This window comes from Nicotiana sylvestris, chromosome 5, assembly GCF_000393655.2.
Source record: "Nicotiana sylvestris chromosome 5, ASM39365v2, whole genome shotgun sequence".
Lineage (NCBI taxonomy): Eukaryota > Viridiplantae > Streptophyta > Magnoliopsida > Solanales > Solanaceae > Nicotiana > Nicotiana sylvestris.
In genome coordinates this window covers 137,354,021-137,373,468 of record NC_091061.1, presented here as the reverse complement: position 1 = coordinate 137,373,468, position 19,448 = coordinate 137,354,021, and the positions used below count along the sequence as shown (strand labels likewise).

At 40.0% G+C, this 19,448-nt stretch overlaps 3 protein-coding genes across 3 annotated transcripts; all 3 read right to left on the bottom strand.

Moving 5' to 3' along the window:
- Window positions 1-2,202: 2,202 nt before the first annotated feature.
- On the bottom strand, window positions 2,203-2,736 carry LOC138869361 (uncharacterized). The gene has a single exon (XM_070146975.1). The coding sequence runs from the start codon at window positions 2,734-2,736 to the stop codon at window positions 2,203-2,205; it is 534 nt and encodes a 177-aa protein (XP_070003076.1).
- Window positions 2,737-3,522: 786 nt separating this feature from the next.
- LOC138869360 (uncharacterized) lies at window positions 3,523-4,427 on the bottom strand. Its single transcript, XM_070146974.1, has 2 exons — window positions 4,352-4,427; window positions 3,523-4,238 (listed from the first exon to the last, which is right to left on the bottom strand). The coding sequence occupies exons 1-2, from the start codon at window positions 4,425-4,427 to the stop codon at window positions 3,523-3,525; spliced, it is 792 nt and encodes a 263-aa protein (XP_070003075.1).
- A 6,709-nt stretch (window positions 4,428-11,136) lies between these two features.
- LOC138868118 (uncharacterized) lies at window positions 11,137-11,769 on the bottom strand. Its single transcript, XM_070146973.1, has one exon. It carries the CDS (start codon window positions 11,767-11,769, stop codon window positions 11,137-11,139), a length of 633 nt encoding a protein of 210 aa, XP_070003074.1.
- Between the last annotated feature and the right edge of the window lie 7,679 nt (window positions 11,770-19,448).

The following is a 19,448-nucleotide window of genomic DNA, read 5'->3' as shown; positions in this document are numbered from 1 at the left end:
TTTCAAAAACACCTTATCACCAACCATGAACTCTAACTCACGATGCCTCTTGTTAGAATAAGACTTTTGACGACTTTGAGCCGCTATAAGTCTTTTTCTAATTAGCTGAACTTTCTCCAAGGCCTCACAAACAAAATCTGGACCAATCAACAGCACCTCTGCTAGTTCAAACCAACCTACTGGAGACCTACATCTCCGTCCATACCATGATTCATAAGGAGCCATACTAATGCTGGCCTGATAGTTGTTATTGAAGAAAATTCTATAAGTGGCAAGTGATCATCCCAGTTACCTCTAAAATCTATAAACATGCACGCAACATATCTTCGAGAGTCTGTATAGTCCTTTATGCCTGGCCATTGGTCTGTGGATGAAAAGTGGTGCTTAAATTAACCTTGGTACCTAATCTTTTCTGAAATGCCTGACAAAATGCGCCGTGAACTGAGGGCCTCTATTAGATATGATTGAAACTGGAGTACCATTCAATCGCACTATTTATTGGATGTACAACTGTGCATACTGCTTTGCAGAGTCTGTCGTCTTTACTGGTAGGAAATGCACGGACTTTGTCAGTCGATCTACAATAACCCAAATTGAATCATATTTATGGTATGTGTGAGGTAGACCTACTACGAAATCCATATTAATCATCTCCCACTTCCACTGTGGTATCTCTATGTCTTGAGCTAGGCCACCAGGCCTCTGATGCTTGACTTTGACTTGCTGGCAGTTTAAACATTTAGCCACATGATATGCTACTGGTTTCTTCATGCCTTTCCACTAATACAACTCTTTCAAATCTAGATACATTTTGGTAGCACCTGGGTGGATAGAGTACCTCGAACTGTGAGCTTCCTCCATTATGGCCTTCCTAAGACCATCTACATCAGGCACACATAACCGATCATTCAACTTCAAAACTCCGTCACTTCCTAGAGTGAAAGCAGTGATTTCTTTGTTTCTGACTCCTTTAATTTCACTAAGTACGGATCTCCGTCTTGCTTAGCCTTAACATGCGCAATAAGGGAGGATTGTGCTAAGGCATAAGCAATTATATCTCCTTCTTCGGTCTCATCCAATCTAATTCCATCATTGGCTAGTTTTTGAATTTCTCAACCCGAAGATCGCCTTTGTACACCAAGATGGGCCAAGACACCCATTGACTTCCTACTAAATGCATCTGCTACCACATTAGCTTTGCCCGGGTGATAAAGGATATTAATGTCATAATCTTTCAATAGCTCGAGCCACCTTCTTTGTCTCAAATTTAGTTCTTTTTGCTTGAAAATGTACTGGAAGCTTTTGTAATCTGTAAACACTTCAGAATGTTTGCCATAAAGGTAGTGTCACCATATTTTTAATGCAAACACCACTGTTGCAAGCTCCAAGTCGTGTGTGGGGTAGTTCTTTTCATGACTCTAACTGCGTGGAAGCATAAGCAATAACTTTTTTATTTTGCATAAGAACACAACCAAGGCCCACTCTAGAGGCATCACAATACACTGTGAACCAACCAGAACCTGTCGGCAAGGTTAATACAGGTGCAGTGGTCAACCTCTTCCTTAACTCTTGAAAACTCTTCTCACAAGCGTCTGACCACTGGAATTTAACTGCTTTTTGGGTCAACTTTGTTAATGGAGCTGCGAGTGAAGAAAACCCCTCTACAAACCTTCTATAGTAGCCAGCTAACCCCAAGGAACTCCTGATTTCGGTTGGCGTTGTCGGCCTAGGCCAGTTCTTGACTGCTTCTGTCTTCTGAGGGTCTACTTTTATTCCTTTACTAGATAGCACGTGGCCTAAGAATGCTACTGACTGCAACCAGAACTCACATTTTGAAAACTTGGCATAAAGCTCATTCTCTTTCAAGGTCTGCAAGGCTATTCTAAGGTTTTATGCATGTTATTCCTTGCTCTTAGAGTATACCAAAATATCATCTATAAACACGATAATAAAGGTATCTAGGAATGGCTTGAAAACTCTGTTCATGAGGTCCATGAATGTAGCTGGAACATTTGCCAACCCAAAGGACATCACTAGAAATTCATAGTGCCCGTAGCGAGTTCTAAAGACTGTTTTAGATATATCCTCCTCTCTGATTCTTAATTGATGGTACCCCGAACTCAAGTCTATTTTTGAAAAGTACTTTGCTCCATAAAGTTGATCAAATAAATCATCAATTCTTGTTCTTAATTGTAACTTTATTCAACTATCGATAGTCGATGCACATTCTGAGAGACCATCTTTCTTATTGACAAACAGGACAGGGGCACCCCATAGTGAAACAGCCGGCCTGATGAAGCCCTTGTCAAGAAGGTCTTTCAATTGTTCTCTCAACTCATTAAGTTCTGCTGGAGCCATCTTATAAGGAGGTATAGATATGGGCTGAGTGCCTGGCATGAGATCAATGCCAAAGTCTATGATTCTTTCGGGAGGAAGTCCGGGAAGGTCATCAGGGAAAACTTCTGGAAATTCTCTAACAACTGGCACTGACTGAAGAGTTAGTGGTTCTGATTCTGGATTAATAATGTGAGCCAAATAGGCGAGACACCCCTTACCGATCATTTGTTGTGCCTTAAGATAAGAAATAAACTTACCTACAAGGGATGCTGAACTACCCTTCAACTCTAAGACTTCTTCATTTGGAAATTGGAACCTGACTATCTTGGCATGACAATCTAACAAGGCATAGCAGGAAGACAACCAGTCCATACCCATGATCATATCAAACTCCACCATTTCTTACTCTATGAGATTGGACTTGGTGTTGCGACATTAGACTGAAACTATACAACCTCTATAGACTCTGGTGACTTTCACTGACTCACCAAATGGAGTAGATACTAGGAATGGCTCACTAAGTTGTTCAGGTTCTGGTCCGAGGTTAATTGCAAAGTATGGAGTCACATATGAAAACGTTGAACCTGAATCCGTTATGGCGTAAGCATTATTTGAGCAGACTAAAAGTATACCTGTAATAACTTCTGCAGATGCCTCTGCACTCTGACGATCAAGTGTAGCAAACAAACGGGGTTGTCCCCCTCCCTGAGTAACTCGGTCTGCACCTCTGCCTGCTCCATGCCTGGTCTGATTATGAGAACCACGAGCCTGAGGTGGTGAAACTGCAGTAGCTGAGGAACTAGAAGGACGAGTGGATCCACCACTAAAATTACGTCGTAACTTTGTGCAGTTGGCCTTTATATAACCAATGTCTCCACAATGGTAGCAACCATGAAACCCAAGATTGCACTGACCTGAATGTTGCCGCTTACATGTTCCACAAAGACCTTGCTGGTGTGAATGTTGCTCAGCATGACTCTGGCTATGTGAAGATGATGTCCTAAAATTCTGATTCTAGCGAGACTGATTTTCATAACTCTGAGTACGTTTTAAGGAAGACCCACCACCTGACCGATGACTGGACTGATCTGGTGCTAATGACTCATTATTAGAGGAATCCCTTCCACCTCCGCTGGATGTACCATTAAACCTTCCCGTTGTCCGGGCTTTATTGTTGTGCTCTTTTTATTCTCTCCTTAGTTTTTTGTCTTTCTCTAAGTGCTTGGAAAATCCCACAACAGAGGAGAAGGCTTCCATCCCTACTGCTGCAGCTGATGCTGTATCCTTAATGTGGTAAGCTAAACCACCAACAAACCTGCAAATCTTTGCTTTTTCAGTCTTCACCAAGTGAGGAGCATGCTTAGCTAACCTTATGAATTCAATGTAGTACTCTTGCATACTTTTATTCCCTTGCTTGAGCTGTTCGAACTCTGTAGCCTTAGCTTCCCTATCCTCTTCTGGGATAAAGTTAGCCATGAAAGCCTTTTCAAATTCTTCCCAAGTAGGCAGACCATCATCTTGATCTCTTTCCTTTTCCCACATCTCAAACCAAGCACCGGCCACATCTCTAAGCTGGTAAGCAGCCAGCTCCACAGCTTCATCATCAAATGCTTTCATCACTCGGAGGGCTTTCTTGACACTCTCCAGCCACAACATCGGATCTTCATCAACTATAGAACCATGGAACACTGGAGGACTCAACTTCAAAAATTCATTCACTCTTGAGGACTCAAAATTGTTCTTTCTATTTGATTGAGGTGGAATCTCATCTCTTCTCTCATTCTGGTTGGCCATAAAGGCTTTAAACATCTCCGTAGCACTATTGACAGCATTAAACATCTGACCCACCTTTGGAGATATAGTTGCCTGAGTCGGAGCTGCTGTTGGGACGGTACTAGATCCTGAGGTAATGGATCATCATTCTCCACCCCTTCTTATTGTTCAACCCAAGGTACTTGGACTCGCTTTGCGGATTTTCCCCTCCTTTTCTGAGTCGAAGCCTTCTTAGTTCTACCTTGAGCCACAATAGTAGCAATAGTTTCTTGAGCAGCATCCTGAGTGTCAGTGTCAGAGTTGCGAGTACGAGCCATTTCTGGGAGTTTTGGAGAAACGAATAAATTAGATAATTTCTTAGAGGTAGACTCTACTGCACGATCTAAAGTATGAAAAAAGAGACTTTTCCTAAATGCTTGTACACTCTTATTTATAAGTATGGCGCGCTTCATACACATAAACAAGACTCTACTAACACGGCTTCATAAACCCCTAGGACTCCATAAACTTGAGGCTCTGATACCAAGTTTGTCATGACCCATTTTCTGAACAAGCCAGGATCGGCACTCGATCACTAAACATGACCGAGCGGACCATCTCTGCTTATCAAATCTATTATAACCTCAAACATTATATGCCACAAGGCACTACTGTAACCAAGCACTTTTAAAGAATTTAAATATCTAAAATAAGCCAACTTCAAAACTTTATTCGTAGTAACCAATAAAATGCTGCTAAGTTATTATCAAAAATATCTGAATCTTAACCCAACAACTATGTCTATGAAGCATCTACTGATAAACTGACGCACTACTCAGTACATGAGATTTCCTGGCCAGTTCTCTAAGTAACAAATAAATAACTAAATAAAGATGACTCTAAGGAATACTCCACGAACAAAAGCGGAGCTCACCAATAGCACTGGAAGAGAAGGAAGTCCTAGTCGTAGCCTGCTCGCCTCTACTGATAAACTGACGCACTGCTCTTACATGAGATTTCCTGGCCAGTTCTCTAAGTATCAAAGAAATAACTAAATAAAGATGACTCTAAGGAATACTCCACGAACAAAAGCGAAGCTCACCAATAGCACTGGAAGAGAAGAAAGTCCTAACTCATAGCCTGCTAGCTTGCAAATCCAGTTCCTACGTTGTACCGCAGAGTAACGTAGGTTCCCAAAAAGAATGTCAGTACCATCCATTGTACTCAGTGAGTCTCAACAACAGGGGGCGAAACTTTAATAACATATACATTATGAGCAAAGGTTCTAAATGCATGTAAAACATAAAGCTTATAAGAATAATTAAAAAATAATTGCATAATAGCAGTTCATGAATATTCTAAAAGAAATTGTTTTCTTTTTCTTACTTATAAAAAAATACTTCACTTTATACTTTGGGAGTTCCAACTATCCTGACTTAATTATATCTCAGTCATCGTGTGATCGGCACGGGTTCGATCCCAACCTGATCGAATAGGCCCAATACATGAGGTGCCACTCGCTTCATGGTTCTCAGTGCTCGTGTCTCATACCTCAGCATGGCTAAGTAAATTCTCAGCAACAAGACCCTCAGCCCATGTGCTCCTCACTTTGGCACAAGTAGTTTCAGGAAGTCAACGCCTTGGTCATGACCCTAGGCCTGGACGATGACCCCTTCTCAGAATAAAGGATACTCCCCAAAAATCTTTTTTTTTTCTAAAACTTCTTCTTGTGACTTTTCAAGTCTAAATCTTTTATACATACTCATACTGGTATCCTTGAATGTAAGGAATGACATAAGAATGAAATAAACATTCAAAAGTATTTATAAAGGTTCTTGATCCTTCATGAATTTTCAACATGAAAATGGCATATAAAAATAACATAAAAATCTGAAATTTATGCACATATATCCAAATAATCATATAAACTTTAGCTAGAAAATAATTCTAAGCTAATAGGTATTTACTACTCTCATTGTTTATATATTAACTCTTTTATGCAATTCATCAAACACTTTGTGTGCGTGATTTTGTGAGTTAAACCACTTTAGTAAAGAGTTATATCAACTCACCTCAATACTCCTTGAGCCAATACATAGACCCCAGTCCAATTGACACCAGTCAAACAATCGATTCTGCAACAACCAGTGCATTTGGATCAATTTCAAAGTACTACACCTAATTATGAAATTTTATTGTTGATATAGATGAAGAAGGAAATTAACTATTCAATTCTTACCTATTACTACTATAGGGTACATAATTGACAATAGAAATTTTACATACCTAGGTTCAAGAATTAGCGATTTGCAAAAAACCCTAGAATTTTTGTTGCCTGTGTGAGTACCTCGCTGAACGGCGCCTCTGTTTCTTGGCAAACATAATGTGAGTTCTGTTTTTCTTTTCCTAAGGCGTAAGCCTTTTGCTAGCCAACTACCAAGAGCCCTTTATGGCTTTAGGTTGCACGTGATTTCTTTTGCTTTCATTTTATTTTTAACTTAACTAGTATTTAATTATTCCTACTTTTAATAATTAATAATAACAAAACTATTAATATTCCCCTAATTGTACATCCAACTATATAAGTGTATATATATATATATATATATATTTTCACTATAGGCAAGAAAAAAATAATAATTTAATTCTATAAATAGCATGTCTCGAAACTTTCATAAATTTGAGGAGTGTTACAATCTTCCCTCCTTAAAAACATTCGTCCTCGAATGTTGCTTGGGCTTTATTATTAAGCTAACAATAATTCATTAGGTCCTTGAATCTCTTAAGTTTTCATAGCACTACTCACTTTTCCAAGGGACTCAAAATTTTGGCCAACTCCCTAAATTTTCAAAAATTCTGGCAGAGTTTTCCTTGTAAATTAGACTATCCAAAAAAAAAAACCCTGTCACAAATACCACAACTCCACCAATAACAACCAAATATACCATAACAGACCATTCATAGGCACCTTACACAACTCATAAATTAATTACTCACACTACGGCAAGGAGGTACCACAATAACTAACAAGAATCTAAAGCACAATACTTTAGCAAAAGTAAATCACTTTAATGAATTAAATATAGTCTGACATAAACTAAATCACTACAACAACTAAATATAATCTAGGAAGGACATAAATACTTGCTAACTTGTATTTAATAAATGAAATATAAATGTCAAGCCAAACCTAGGTTCACATACCTTGTTACTCAAATATATAAGGATACTTCTTCCTCATATCTTCATCGACCTCCCACGTAGCTTCTTTTGAATCATGATTACTCCACAAAACTTTTACCGATGCTATATCTTTTGTTCTCAACTTTCTTACTTGTCTATCGAGAATTTTTATAGGTACCTCTTCATAAGTCAAACCTTCTTTAATTTCTATGGTATCGGTAGGTATTATATGCGACTCATCATGAATGTACTTTCTAAGCATAGACACATGAAAGACAGGATGAACAGATGACAACTCAACGGGTAGCGCTAGCTTATAAGCCACGTTTCCTTTCTTTTCTAGAATTTCATAAGGTCCGATAAATCTAGGGCTAAGTTTCCCTTTATTACCAAACCTCATAACTTCGTTCATTGGTGAAACTTTCAGAAACACCTTATCACCAACCATGAACTCTAACTCACGATGCCTCTTGTCAGAATAAGACTTTTGACGACTTTGAGCCGCTTAAAGTCTTTCTCTAATTAGCTGAACTTTCTCCAAGGCCTCACAAACAAACTCTGGACCAATCAATGGCACCTCTGCTGGTTCAAACCAACCTACTGGAGACCTACATCTCCATCCATACAACGCTTCATAAGGAGCCATACTAATGCTGGCCTGATAGCTGTTATTGTAAGAAAATTCAATAAGTGGCAAGTGATAATCCCAATTACCTTTAAATTCTATAACACATGCACGCAGCATATCTTCGAGAGTCTGAATAGTCCTTTTTGTCGGGCCATCGGTCTGTGGATGAAAAGTGGTGCTTAAATTGACCTTGGTACCTAATCTTTTCTGAAATGCCTGCCAAAAATGCGTTGTGAACTGAGGGCCTCTATCAGATATGATTGAAACTGGAGTACCATGCAATCAGACTATTTCTTTGATGTACAACTGTGCATACTGCTCTGCAGAGTCTGTCGTTTTTACTAGTAGGAAATGCGCGGACTTTGTCAGTCGGTCTATAATAACCCAATTTGAATCATGTTTATGGTATGTGTGAGGTGGACCTACTATGAAATCCATATTAATCATCCCCCACTTCCAATGTGGTATCTCTATGTATTGAGCTAGGCCACTAGGCCTCTGATGCTCGGCTTTGACTTGCTGGCAGTTTAAACATTTAGCCACATGATCTGCTACTTGTTTCTTCATGCCTTTCCACCAATACAACTCTTTCAAATATAGATACATTTTGGTAACACCTGGGTAGATAGAGTAACTCGAACTGTGAGCTTCCTCTATTATGGCCTTCCTATGACCATCTACATCAGGCACACATAACCGATCATTCAACTTCAATACTCTGTCACTTCCTAGAGTGAAAGCAGTGATTTCTTTATTTATGACTCCTTCTTTTAATTTCACTAAGTACGGATCTTCGTCTTGCTTAGCCTTAACATGCGCAACAAGGGAGGATTGTGCTAAGGCATAAGCAATTATATTTCCTTCTTCGGTCTCATCCAATCTAATTCCATCATTGGCTAGTTTTTGCATTTCTCGACCTAAAGATCGCCTTTGTACACCAAAATAGGACAAGTCACCCATTGACTTCCTACTAAGTGCATCTGCTACCACATTAGCTTTGCCGGGGTGATGAAAGATATTGATGTCATAATCTTTCAATAGCTCGATCCACCTTCTTTGTCTCAAATTTAGTTCTTTTTGCTTGAAAATGTACTGGAGGCTTTTGTGATCTGTAAACACTTCAGAATGCTCGCCATAAAGGTAGTGTCGCCATATTTTTAATGCAAACACCACTGTTGCAAGATCCAAGTCATGTGTGGGGTAGTTCTTTTCATGACTCTTTAACTACATGGAAGCATAAGCAATAACTTTCCATTTCACATAAGAACACAACCAAGGCCCACTCTGGAGGCATCACAATACACTGTGAACCCACCCGAACCTATCAGCAAGGTTAATACAGGTGCAGTGGTCAACCTCTTCCTTAACTCTTGAAAACTCTGCTCACAAGAGTCTGACCACTGGAACTTAACTACTTTATGGGTCAACTTAGTTAATGGAGCTGCGCGTGAAGAAAACCCCTCTACAAACCTTCTATAGTAGCCAGCTAACCCCAAGAAACTCCTGATTTCAGTTGGCATTGTTGGCCTAGGCCAGTTCTTGACTGCATCTGTCTTCTGAGGGTCTACTTTTATTCCTTCTCTAGATAACACATGGCCTAAGAATGCTACTGACTACAACCAGAACTCACATTTTGAAAACTTGGCATAAATCTCATTCTCTTTCAAGGTCTGCAAGGCTATTCTAAGGTGTTCTGCATGTCCTTCCTTGCTCTTAGAGTATACCAAAATATCGTCTATAAACACGATAATAAAGGTATCTAGGAATGGATTGAAAACTCTGTTCATGAGGCCCATGAATGCAGCTGGAGCATTTGTCAACCCGAAGGACATCACTAGAAATTCATAGTGCCCGTAGAGAGTTCTAAAGACTATTTTAGATATATCCTCTTCTCTGATTCTTAACTGATGGTACCCCGACCGCAAGTCTATTTTTGAAAAGTACTTTGTTCCCTGAAGTTGGTCAAATAAATCATCAATTCTTGGCAATGGGTACTTGTTCTTAATTGTAACTTTATTCAACTGCCGATAGTCGACGCACATTCTGAGAGACCCATCTTTCTTCTTAACAAACAGGACCGGGGCACCCCACGGTGAAACACTCAACTTGATGAAGCCCTTGTCAAGAAGGTCTTTCAATTGTTCTCTCAACTCATTAAGTTCTGCTGGAGCCATCCTATAAGGAGGTATAGATATGGGCTGAGTGTCTGGCATGAGATCAATGCCAAAGTCTATGATTCTTTCGGGAGGAAGTCCGGGAAGGTCATCTGGGAAAACTTCTGGAAATTCTCTAACAACTGGCACTGTCTGAAGAGTTGGTGGTTCTGATTTTGGATTAATAATGTGAGCCAAATAGGCGAGACACCCCTTACTGATCATTCGTTGTGCCTTAAGATAAGAAATAAACTTACCTACAAGCAATGCTGAACTACCCTTCCACTCTAAGACTTCTTCATTTGGAAATTGGAACCTGACTATCTTGGCATTACAATCTAACATGGCATAGCAGGAAAACAACCAGTCCATACCCATGATCACATCAAAGTCCACCATTTCTAACTCTATGAGATAGGCCTTGGTGTTGCGACCTTGGACTGAAACTATACAACCTCTGTAGAATCTGGTGACTTTCACTGACTCACCAACTGGAGTAGATACTAGGAATGGCTCACTAAGTTGTTCAGGTTCTTATCCTATGTTAATTGCAAAGTATGGAGTCACGTATGAAAACGTTGAACCTGGATCCATTATGGCGTAAACATTATTTGAGCATTCTAAAAGTATACCTGTAATAACTTCTGCAGATGCCTCTGCGCTCTGACGATCATGTTTAGCAAACAAACGGGGTTGTCCCCCTCCCTGAGTAACTCGGTCTGCACCTCTGCCTGCTCCATGCCCGGTCTGATTATGAGAACCATGAGCCTGAGGTGGTGCTCCTGCAGTAGCTGAGGAACTAGAAGGGCGAGTTGATCCACCACTGAAATTACGTTGCAACTTTGGGCAGTTGGCATTTCTATGACCAATGTCTCCATAATGGTAGCAACCATGAAACCCGAGCTTGCACTAACCTAAATGTTGCCGCTTACATGTTCCACAAAGTCCTTGCTGGGGTGAATGTTGCTCAGCATGACTCTGGCTATGTGAGGATGAAGTCCTAAAATTTTGATTCTGGCGAGACTGATTTCCATAACTTTGAGTACGTATGAAAGAAGACCCACCACCTGACTGATAACTGGACTAAGCTAGTGCTAATGACTCCTTATTAAAGGAATCCCTTCCACCTCCGCTGGATGTACCATTAAACCTGCCCGTTGTCCGAGCTTTCTTGTTATGCTCTTTTTCTTCTCTCCTTAGTTTTATGTCTTTCTCTAAGTGCTTGGCAAGTCCCACAACAGAGGAGAAGACTTCTATCCCTACAGTTGCAGCTGATGTCGTATCCTTAATGTGGTAAGCTAAACCACCAACAAACATACGAATCTTTGCTTTTTCAGTCTTCACCATGTGAGAAGCATGCTTAGCTAACCTTATGAATTCCATGTAGTACTCTTGCACACTTTTATTCCCTTTCTTGAGTTGTTCAAACTCTGCAGCCTTAGCTTCCCTATCCTTTTCTGGGATAAAGTTAGCCATGAAGGCCTCTTCAAATTCTTCCCAAGTAGGTGGACCATCATATTCATCTCTTTCCTTTTCCCACATCTCAAACCAAGCACCGGCCACATCTCTAAGCTGGTAAACAGCTAGCTCCACAACTTTATCATCAAATACTTTCATCACTCGGAGGGATTTCTTGACACCCTCCAGCCACAACATCAGATCTTCATCAACTATAGAACCATGGAACACTGGAGGACTCAACTTCAAAAAATTCATTCACTCTTGAGGACTCAGAATTGTTCTGTCTATTTGATTGAGGTGGAATCTCATCCCTTCTCTCGTTTTGGTTGGCCATAAAGGCTTTAAACATCCTCAAAGCATTGTTGACAACATTAAACATCTGGCCCACCAAGGGAGATATAGTTGCCTGAGCCGGAGCTGTTGTTGGGGCAGTACTGGATCATCATGCTCCACCCCTTCGTCTTGTTCCCAACATCAAAACTTTATTCGTAGTAACCAATAAAATGATACTAAGTTATTATCAAAAATATCTGAATCTTAACCCAACAACTATGTCTATGAAGCCTCTACTAATAAACTGACACACTGCTCAGGACATAAGATTTCCTGTCCAGTTCTCTAAGTAACAAAGAAATAACTAAATAAAGACGACTCTAAGGAATAATCCACGAACAAAAGTGGAGTTCACCAATAACACTAGAAGAGAAGAAAGTCCTAACTCGTAGCCTGCTCGCCTGCAAATCCGGTTCCTATGTTGTACCGCAGACCAACATAAGTTCCCAAAAGAGAACGTCAGTACCATCCATTGTATTCAGTGAGTCTCAACAATATGGGGCGAAACTTTAATAACATATACATTATGAGCAAAGGTTCTAAATGCATGTAAAACTTAAAGCTTATAAGAATAATTCTAAAATAATTGCATAATAGCAGTTCATGAATATTCTAAAAGAAATTCTTTTCATTTTCTTACTTATAAAAAAATACTTCACTTTATACTTTGGGAGTTCCAACTATCCTGACTTAGTTCTGTCTCAGTCACCGTGTGATCGGCACGGGTTCGATCCCAACCTGATCGAATAGGTCCAATCCACGAGGTGCCACTCGCTTCATGGTTCTCAGCGCTCATGTCTCATACCTAAGCATGGATAAGTAAATTCTCAGCAACGGGACCCTCGGCTCGTGTGCTCCCTACTTTGGCACAAGTAGTTTCAGAAAGTCAACGCCTTGGTCAGGACCCTAGGCCTGGACGATGACCCCTTCTCAGAATAAAGGATACTCCCCAAAAATCTTTTCTTTCTAAAACTTCTTATTGTGACTTTTCAAGTCTAAATCTTTCATACATACTCATACTGGTATCCTTAAATGTAAGGCATGAAATGAGAATGAAATAAACATTCAAAAGTATTTATAAAGGTTCTTCATACTTCATGAATTTTCAACATGAAAATGGCATATAAGAATAACATAAAAATCTGAAATTTATGTACATATATCCAAATAATCATCTAAACTTTAGTTAGAAAATAATTCTAAGCTAATAGGTACTTGCTACTCCCATTAAGTATAAATTAACTCTTTTATGCAATTCATCAAACACTTTGTGTGCGTGCTTTTGTTAGTTAAACCACCTTAGAAAAGGGTTATGTCAACTCCCCTCAGTACTCTTTGAGCCAATACGTAGACCCCAGCCCAATTGACACCCGTCAATCAATCGATTCTACAACAACCAGTGCATTTGGATCAATTTCAAAGTACTACACCTAATTATGAAATTTATTGTTGATATAGAAGAAGAAGGGAATTAACTATTCAATTCTTACCTATTACTACTATAGGGTACGTAATTGACAATAGAAATTTTATATACCTGGGCCTTTATGGCTTTAGGTTGCACGTGATTTCTTTTGTTTTTTTTTAACTTAACTAGTATTTAATTACTCCTACTTTTAATAATTAATAATAACAAAACTATTAATATTCCCCTAATTGTACATCCAACTATTTAAGTGTATATATATATATTCACTATAGGCAAGAAAAAAAAATTTAATTCTATAAATAGTGTGTCTCGAAACTTTTATAAAGTTGAAGAGTGTTACAGAGACCCTATGTTGGAAAACCAGTCTAGGGAGTGGAGACCCTATGTCTAAAATAACTTCAACTAAGGAGTGGAGACCCTATGCCTAAAATAAAATCAACTAGGGAATGAAGACCCTATGTTGGAAAAGCATACTAGGGAGTGGACACCCTATGTCTAAAATAAAATCAACTAGGTAGTGGAGACCCTATGTTGGAAAAGCGACTAGGGAGTGGAGACATTATGTTTGAAATAACATCAACTAAAGAGTGGAGACACTACGTTGGAAAGGTGATTAGGGAGTAGAGACTCCATGTCTAAAATAACATCAACCAGGGAGTGGAGACACTATGTTGGAAAAACGACTATGGAGTGGAGACACAATGTCTAAAATAACTTCAACTAAGGAGTGGGGACCATATATTGGAAAAGCAGACTAGGGAGTGGAGACCATATGCCTAAAATAATTTCAACTAGGGTGAAGACCCTATGTTGGAAAAGTAGACTAGGGAGTAGAGACCCTATGCCAAAAATAAAATTAACTAGGGAGCATAGATCTAATGTTGGAAAAGCAGACTAGGGAGTAGAGACCCTATGCCTAAAATAAAATTAACTAGGGAGTGGAGACCCTATGTTGGAAAAGCAAACTAGGGAGTGGACACCCTATGTCTAAAATAAAATCAACTAGGGAGTGGATACCCTATGATGGAAAAGCGACTAAGGAGTAGAGACCCTATGTCTAAAATAACTTCAACTAAGGAGTGGAGACCCTATGTTGGAAAAGTGTCTAGGGAGTGGAGACCCTATGTCTAAAGTAACTTTAACAAGGGAGTAGATACCCTATGTTGGAAAATAAACTAGGGAGTGGAGACCTTATGTCTAAAATAAAATCAACTAGGGAGTGGAGACCCTATGATGAAAAATCGACTAGGGAGTGGAGACCCTATATCTAAAATAACTTCAACTAGGGAGTAGAGACTCTATGTTGGAAAAGCGAATAGGGAGTGAAGATCCTATGTCTAAAATAACTTCAACTGGGGAGTGGAGACCCTATGTTGGAAAACAGACTAGGGAGTGGAGACCTTATGTCTAAAATAACTTCAACTAAAGAGTGGAGACCATATATTGGAAAAGCAGACTAGGGAGTGGACACCTTACGCCTAAAATAAAATCAACAAGGAATTCGAGACCCTATGTTGGAAAAGCAGACTACGGATTGGAAACCCTATGCCTAAAATAAATTCAACTAGGTAGTGGAGACCCTATGTTGGAAAAGCGACTAGGGAGTGGAGACCCTATATCTAAAATAAAAATCAACAAGGTAGTGGAGACCATATGATGGAAAAGCAGACTAGGGAGTGGACACACTATGTCTAAAATAAAATTAACTAGGGAATGAAGATTTTATGTTGAAAAAACGACTAGGGAGTGGAGACCCTATGTCTAAAATAACTTCAACTAGGGAGTGCAGATCCTATGTTGGAAAGGCGACTAGTGAGTGGAGACCCTATGTTGGAAAAGAGACTAGGGAGTGGAGACTCTATGTCTAAAATAACTTCAACTAGGGAGTGGAGACCCTATTTTGGAAAAGCAGACTAGGGAGAGGAGAACCTATGTCTAAAATAAAATCAACTAGGGAGTGGAGACCCAATGTTGGCAAAACAGACTAGGGAGTGGACACCCTATATCTTAAATAAAATCAACTAGGGAGTGGAGACCAGATGTTGGAAAAGCGACTAGGGAGTAAAGACCTTATGTCTAAAATAACTTCAACTAGGGAGTGGAGACCCTATGTTGGAAAAGCGGACTTGGGAGTGGAGACCCTATGTCTAAAATAACTTCAACTAGGGAGTGAAGATCCTATGTTGGAAAAGCAAACTAGATAGTGAAGACCCTATGCCTAAAATAAAATTAACTAGGGAGTCGAGACCCTATGTTGGAAAAGCATACTAGGGAGTAGAGCCCTATAATGGAAAAGCAGACTAGGGAGTGGACACCCTATGTATAAAATAAAATCAACTAGGGAGTGGAGACCCTATGTTGGAAAAGCGACTATGGAGTGGAGACCCTATGTCTAAAATAACTTTAACTATGGAGTGAAAACACTTTGTCTAAAATAACTTCAACCAGGGAGTGAAGACCCTATGTTGCAAAAGCAGACTAGGGAGTGGAGACCCTATGTTGGTAAAGCGATTAGAGAGTGGAGACCCTATGTCTAAAATAACTTCAACTAGGGAGTTGAGACCCTATGTTGGAAAAGCAGACTACGGAGTGGAGAACCTATGCCTTAAATAACATCAACTAGGGAGTGGACACTATGCCTAAAATAACTTCAACTAGGGTGTGGAGACCCTATGTTGGCAAAGAAGACTAGAGATTGGACAACCTATGTCTAAAATAAAATCAACTAGTGAGTGGAGACCCTATCTTGGAAAGGCGACTAGGTAGTGGACACCCTATTCCTAAAATAAGTTCAACTAGGGAGTGAAGACCATATGTTGGAAAAGCAGACTAGAGAGTGGAGACCCTATGCCTAAAATAACTTTAACTAGTGAGTGAAGACCCCATATTGGAAAAGCATACTACGGAGCGGAGACCCTATGCCTAAAATAAAATTAACTAGAGAGTCGAGAATCTATATTGGTAAAGCAGGCTAGGGAGTGGAGACCCTTTGTTGGAAAATTAAACTAGGGAGTGGAGACCCTATGTCTAAAATAAAATCAACTAGGGAGTGGAGACCCTATGATGGAAAAGCAGACTAGGGTGTGGACACCCTATGTCTAAAATAAAATCAACTAGGGAGTGGAGACCCTATGTCTAAAATAAAATCAACTAGGGAGAGGAGACCCTATGTCTAAAATAACTTCAACTAGGAAGTGGAGACACTATGTTGGAAAAGTGACTAGGGAGTGGAGATCCTAAGTCTAAAACAACTTCAACTAGGGAGTGAAGACCCTATGTTGGAAAAGCAGACTAGGGAGGGGAGATCCTATGTCTAAAATAAAATCAACTTGGGAATGGAGACCTTATGTTAGCAATGCATACTAGGGAGTGGACACCATATGTCTAAAATAAAATCAAATAGGGAGTGGAAACCCTATATTGGAAAAGCGACAAGGGAGGGGAGACCCTATGTCTGAAAAAAAATCAACAAGGGAGTAGAGACCCTATTTGGAAAAGAAGACTAGGGAGTGGAGACCCTATGTCTAAAATAAATCAACTAGGTAGTGGAGACCCTATGTTGGAAAAGCGAATAGGGAGTGGAGACATTATGTTTTAAATAACTTCAACTAAAGAGTGGAGACACTACGTTGGAAAGGTGATTAGGGAGTAGAGACTCCATGTCTAAAATAACATCAACCAGGGAGTGGAGACACTATGTTGGAAAAACGACGATGGAGTGGAGACATAATGTCTAAAATAACTTCAACTAAGGAGTGGGGACCATATATTGGAAAAGCATACTAGGGAGTGGAGACCCTATCGCTAAAATAACTTCCACTAGGTACTGGAGACCCTAAGTTTGAAAACCAGACTAGGGAGTGGAGACCCTATGATGGAAAAGCAGACTAGGGAGTGGACACCCTATGTCTAAAATAAAATCAACTAGAGAGTGTAGACCCTATGTCTAAAATAACTTCAACTAGGGAGTGGAGACTCTATCGCTAAAATAACTTCAACTAGGTAGTGGAGACCCTAAGTTGGGAAAGCAGACTAGGGAGTGGAGACCCTATGTCTTAAATAAAATAAACTAGGGAGTGGAGACCCTATGTTGGTAACCTCCAATTCGACCAACACACTGACTCACTTTGCTTCGATTATGCGGTCCGCATACCTGATATGCGACCGCATTCTCGACCGCAGAATCGCATTTTCTGGAAAATAGTATTTCTTAACTTTTTATAGCATATATTAGTACAAAAGGTCCGAACTACCGGGTTTTGAGTACAAGTTTTCACGGGGCCTTACATCCTCCCCCACTTAAAATCATTTGTCCTCGAATGAGGATTTTGGAAATTGGTTGGTTTTGAAAACATGAAATGCAAACTCCTTTTTTTGAAATATTTTGCAAGAGTTTCCTTTGTAATTAGAGTTATCTACCTGTCAGAGAGCCCCCAAAACATTATTTCCAAGCACCATTACGCTATCCCTATTATCCCTACAACTGGTATACAATTCATTACCTCAACACCTGCACATAATTTGGCCACTTCAATGAGTTCCATACAGTCCAACCACTTCAATACACTATACGCATTTCAATTAATCATTACCAATCTACACTACCTTTAATCATTCACTTATCACATGAGTTCTTACAAAACTTTCACTTACCAAAAAAGGGCTTGTGCATGACTCAATTAATCACAACACATACAATTCTTGCACAACTTGAGGAGTTACAATAGTAAAGTATCTAGGGAAAAATATGGGGTGTCCTTGCACCAGATTGAACACAACATCAATTTACTTAGAGACAAGAGTTCGCACGATCACTACTAGACTTGTTCAAACAGATGGGGATATTTTTCTTTCATTTCACTTTCTGCTTCCCACGTGGCTTTCTCGACTTGTTGACTTTGCCATAGCACTTTAACTGAAGCAACTTCCTTGTTTCTCAATTTGTGGACTTACCTATCAAGAATAGCGACCGGAATTTCTTCATATGATAACTCTTCATTGACCTCGATAGACTCGATTGGCACGATGGTGGATGGGTCTCCAACCACTTTCTCTAACATAGACACATGGAACACCGGGTGCACTAATGACATTTCAGGGGGCAATTCCAGACTATAGGCCACCTGTCCTATCCTTTGAGTGACCCGATACGACCCAACATATCTAGGACTCAACTTCCCTTTCTTCCCAAATCGCATGACTCCCTTCATAGGAGATACCCTCAAGAACACCCAATCATCTACTTGGAATTCCAATTTTCTTTGACGAATGTCCGCATAAGATTTCTGGCGACTCTGAGCAGCTTTCAGCCTTTCCTGAATGATTTTAACTTTTTCCATAGCCTGGTGCACGAGATCTGGCCCTAACAATTCTGCTTCACCCACTTCGAACTGTCCAATCGGAGACCTACATCTCCTCCCGTACAATGCCTCAAACGGGGCCATCTGAATGCTAACATGGAAGCTGTTATTGTAAGCAAATTCTAAAAGTGGCAAGTGATCATCCCAATTACCTTTGAAATCCAAGACACAAGACCGTAACATATCTTCAAGCGTTTGAATAGTCCGCTCCACTTGACTGTCAGTTTGCAGATGGAAAGCCGTGCTGAGATTCACCTAAGTACCCAAACCTTGCTGAAATTTCATCCAAAAATTAGCTGTGAACTGGGCCCCTTGATCTGAAATAATAGAAAGTGGAGTGCCATGAAGCCTTATTATTTCCTTGATATATAGTTGAGCATATTGTTCCGCAGTATCCGTGGACTTGACTGGCAAGAAGTGAGCTGATTTGGTGAGTCGATCCACTATTACCCAAATTGAGTCGAACTTGCGCTGAGTGCGAGGTAATCCTACCACGAAATCCATGTTGATCATCTCCCATTCCACATTGGTATTTCCACAAGCTGAGTTAACCCACCGGGCCGCTGGTGCTCAGTTTTTACTTGCTGACAATTCGGACATTTAGATACAAAGTCCGCCACACCCCTCTTTATACCGTTCCACCAATAAATTTCCTTGATATCACGGTACATTTTCGTAGAACCTAGGTGCACAGAATACCTGAAATTATGAGCCTCCGCCATTACCCTCCCCCGAAGATTATCCACATCTGGAACACATAGCCTACCTTGACATCGTAATACACCATCCTCACCACCAAGTGAAAATGTCCA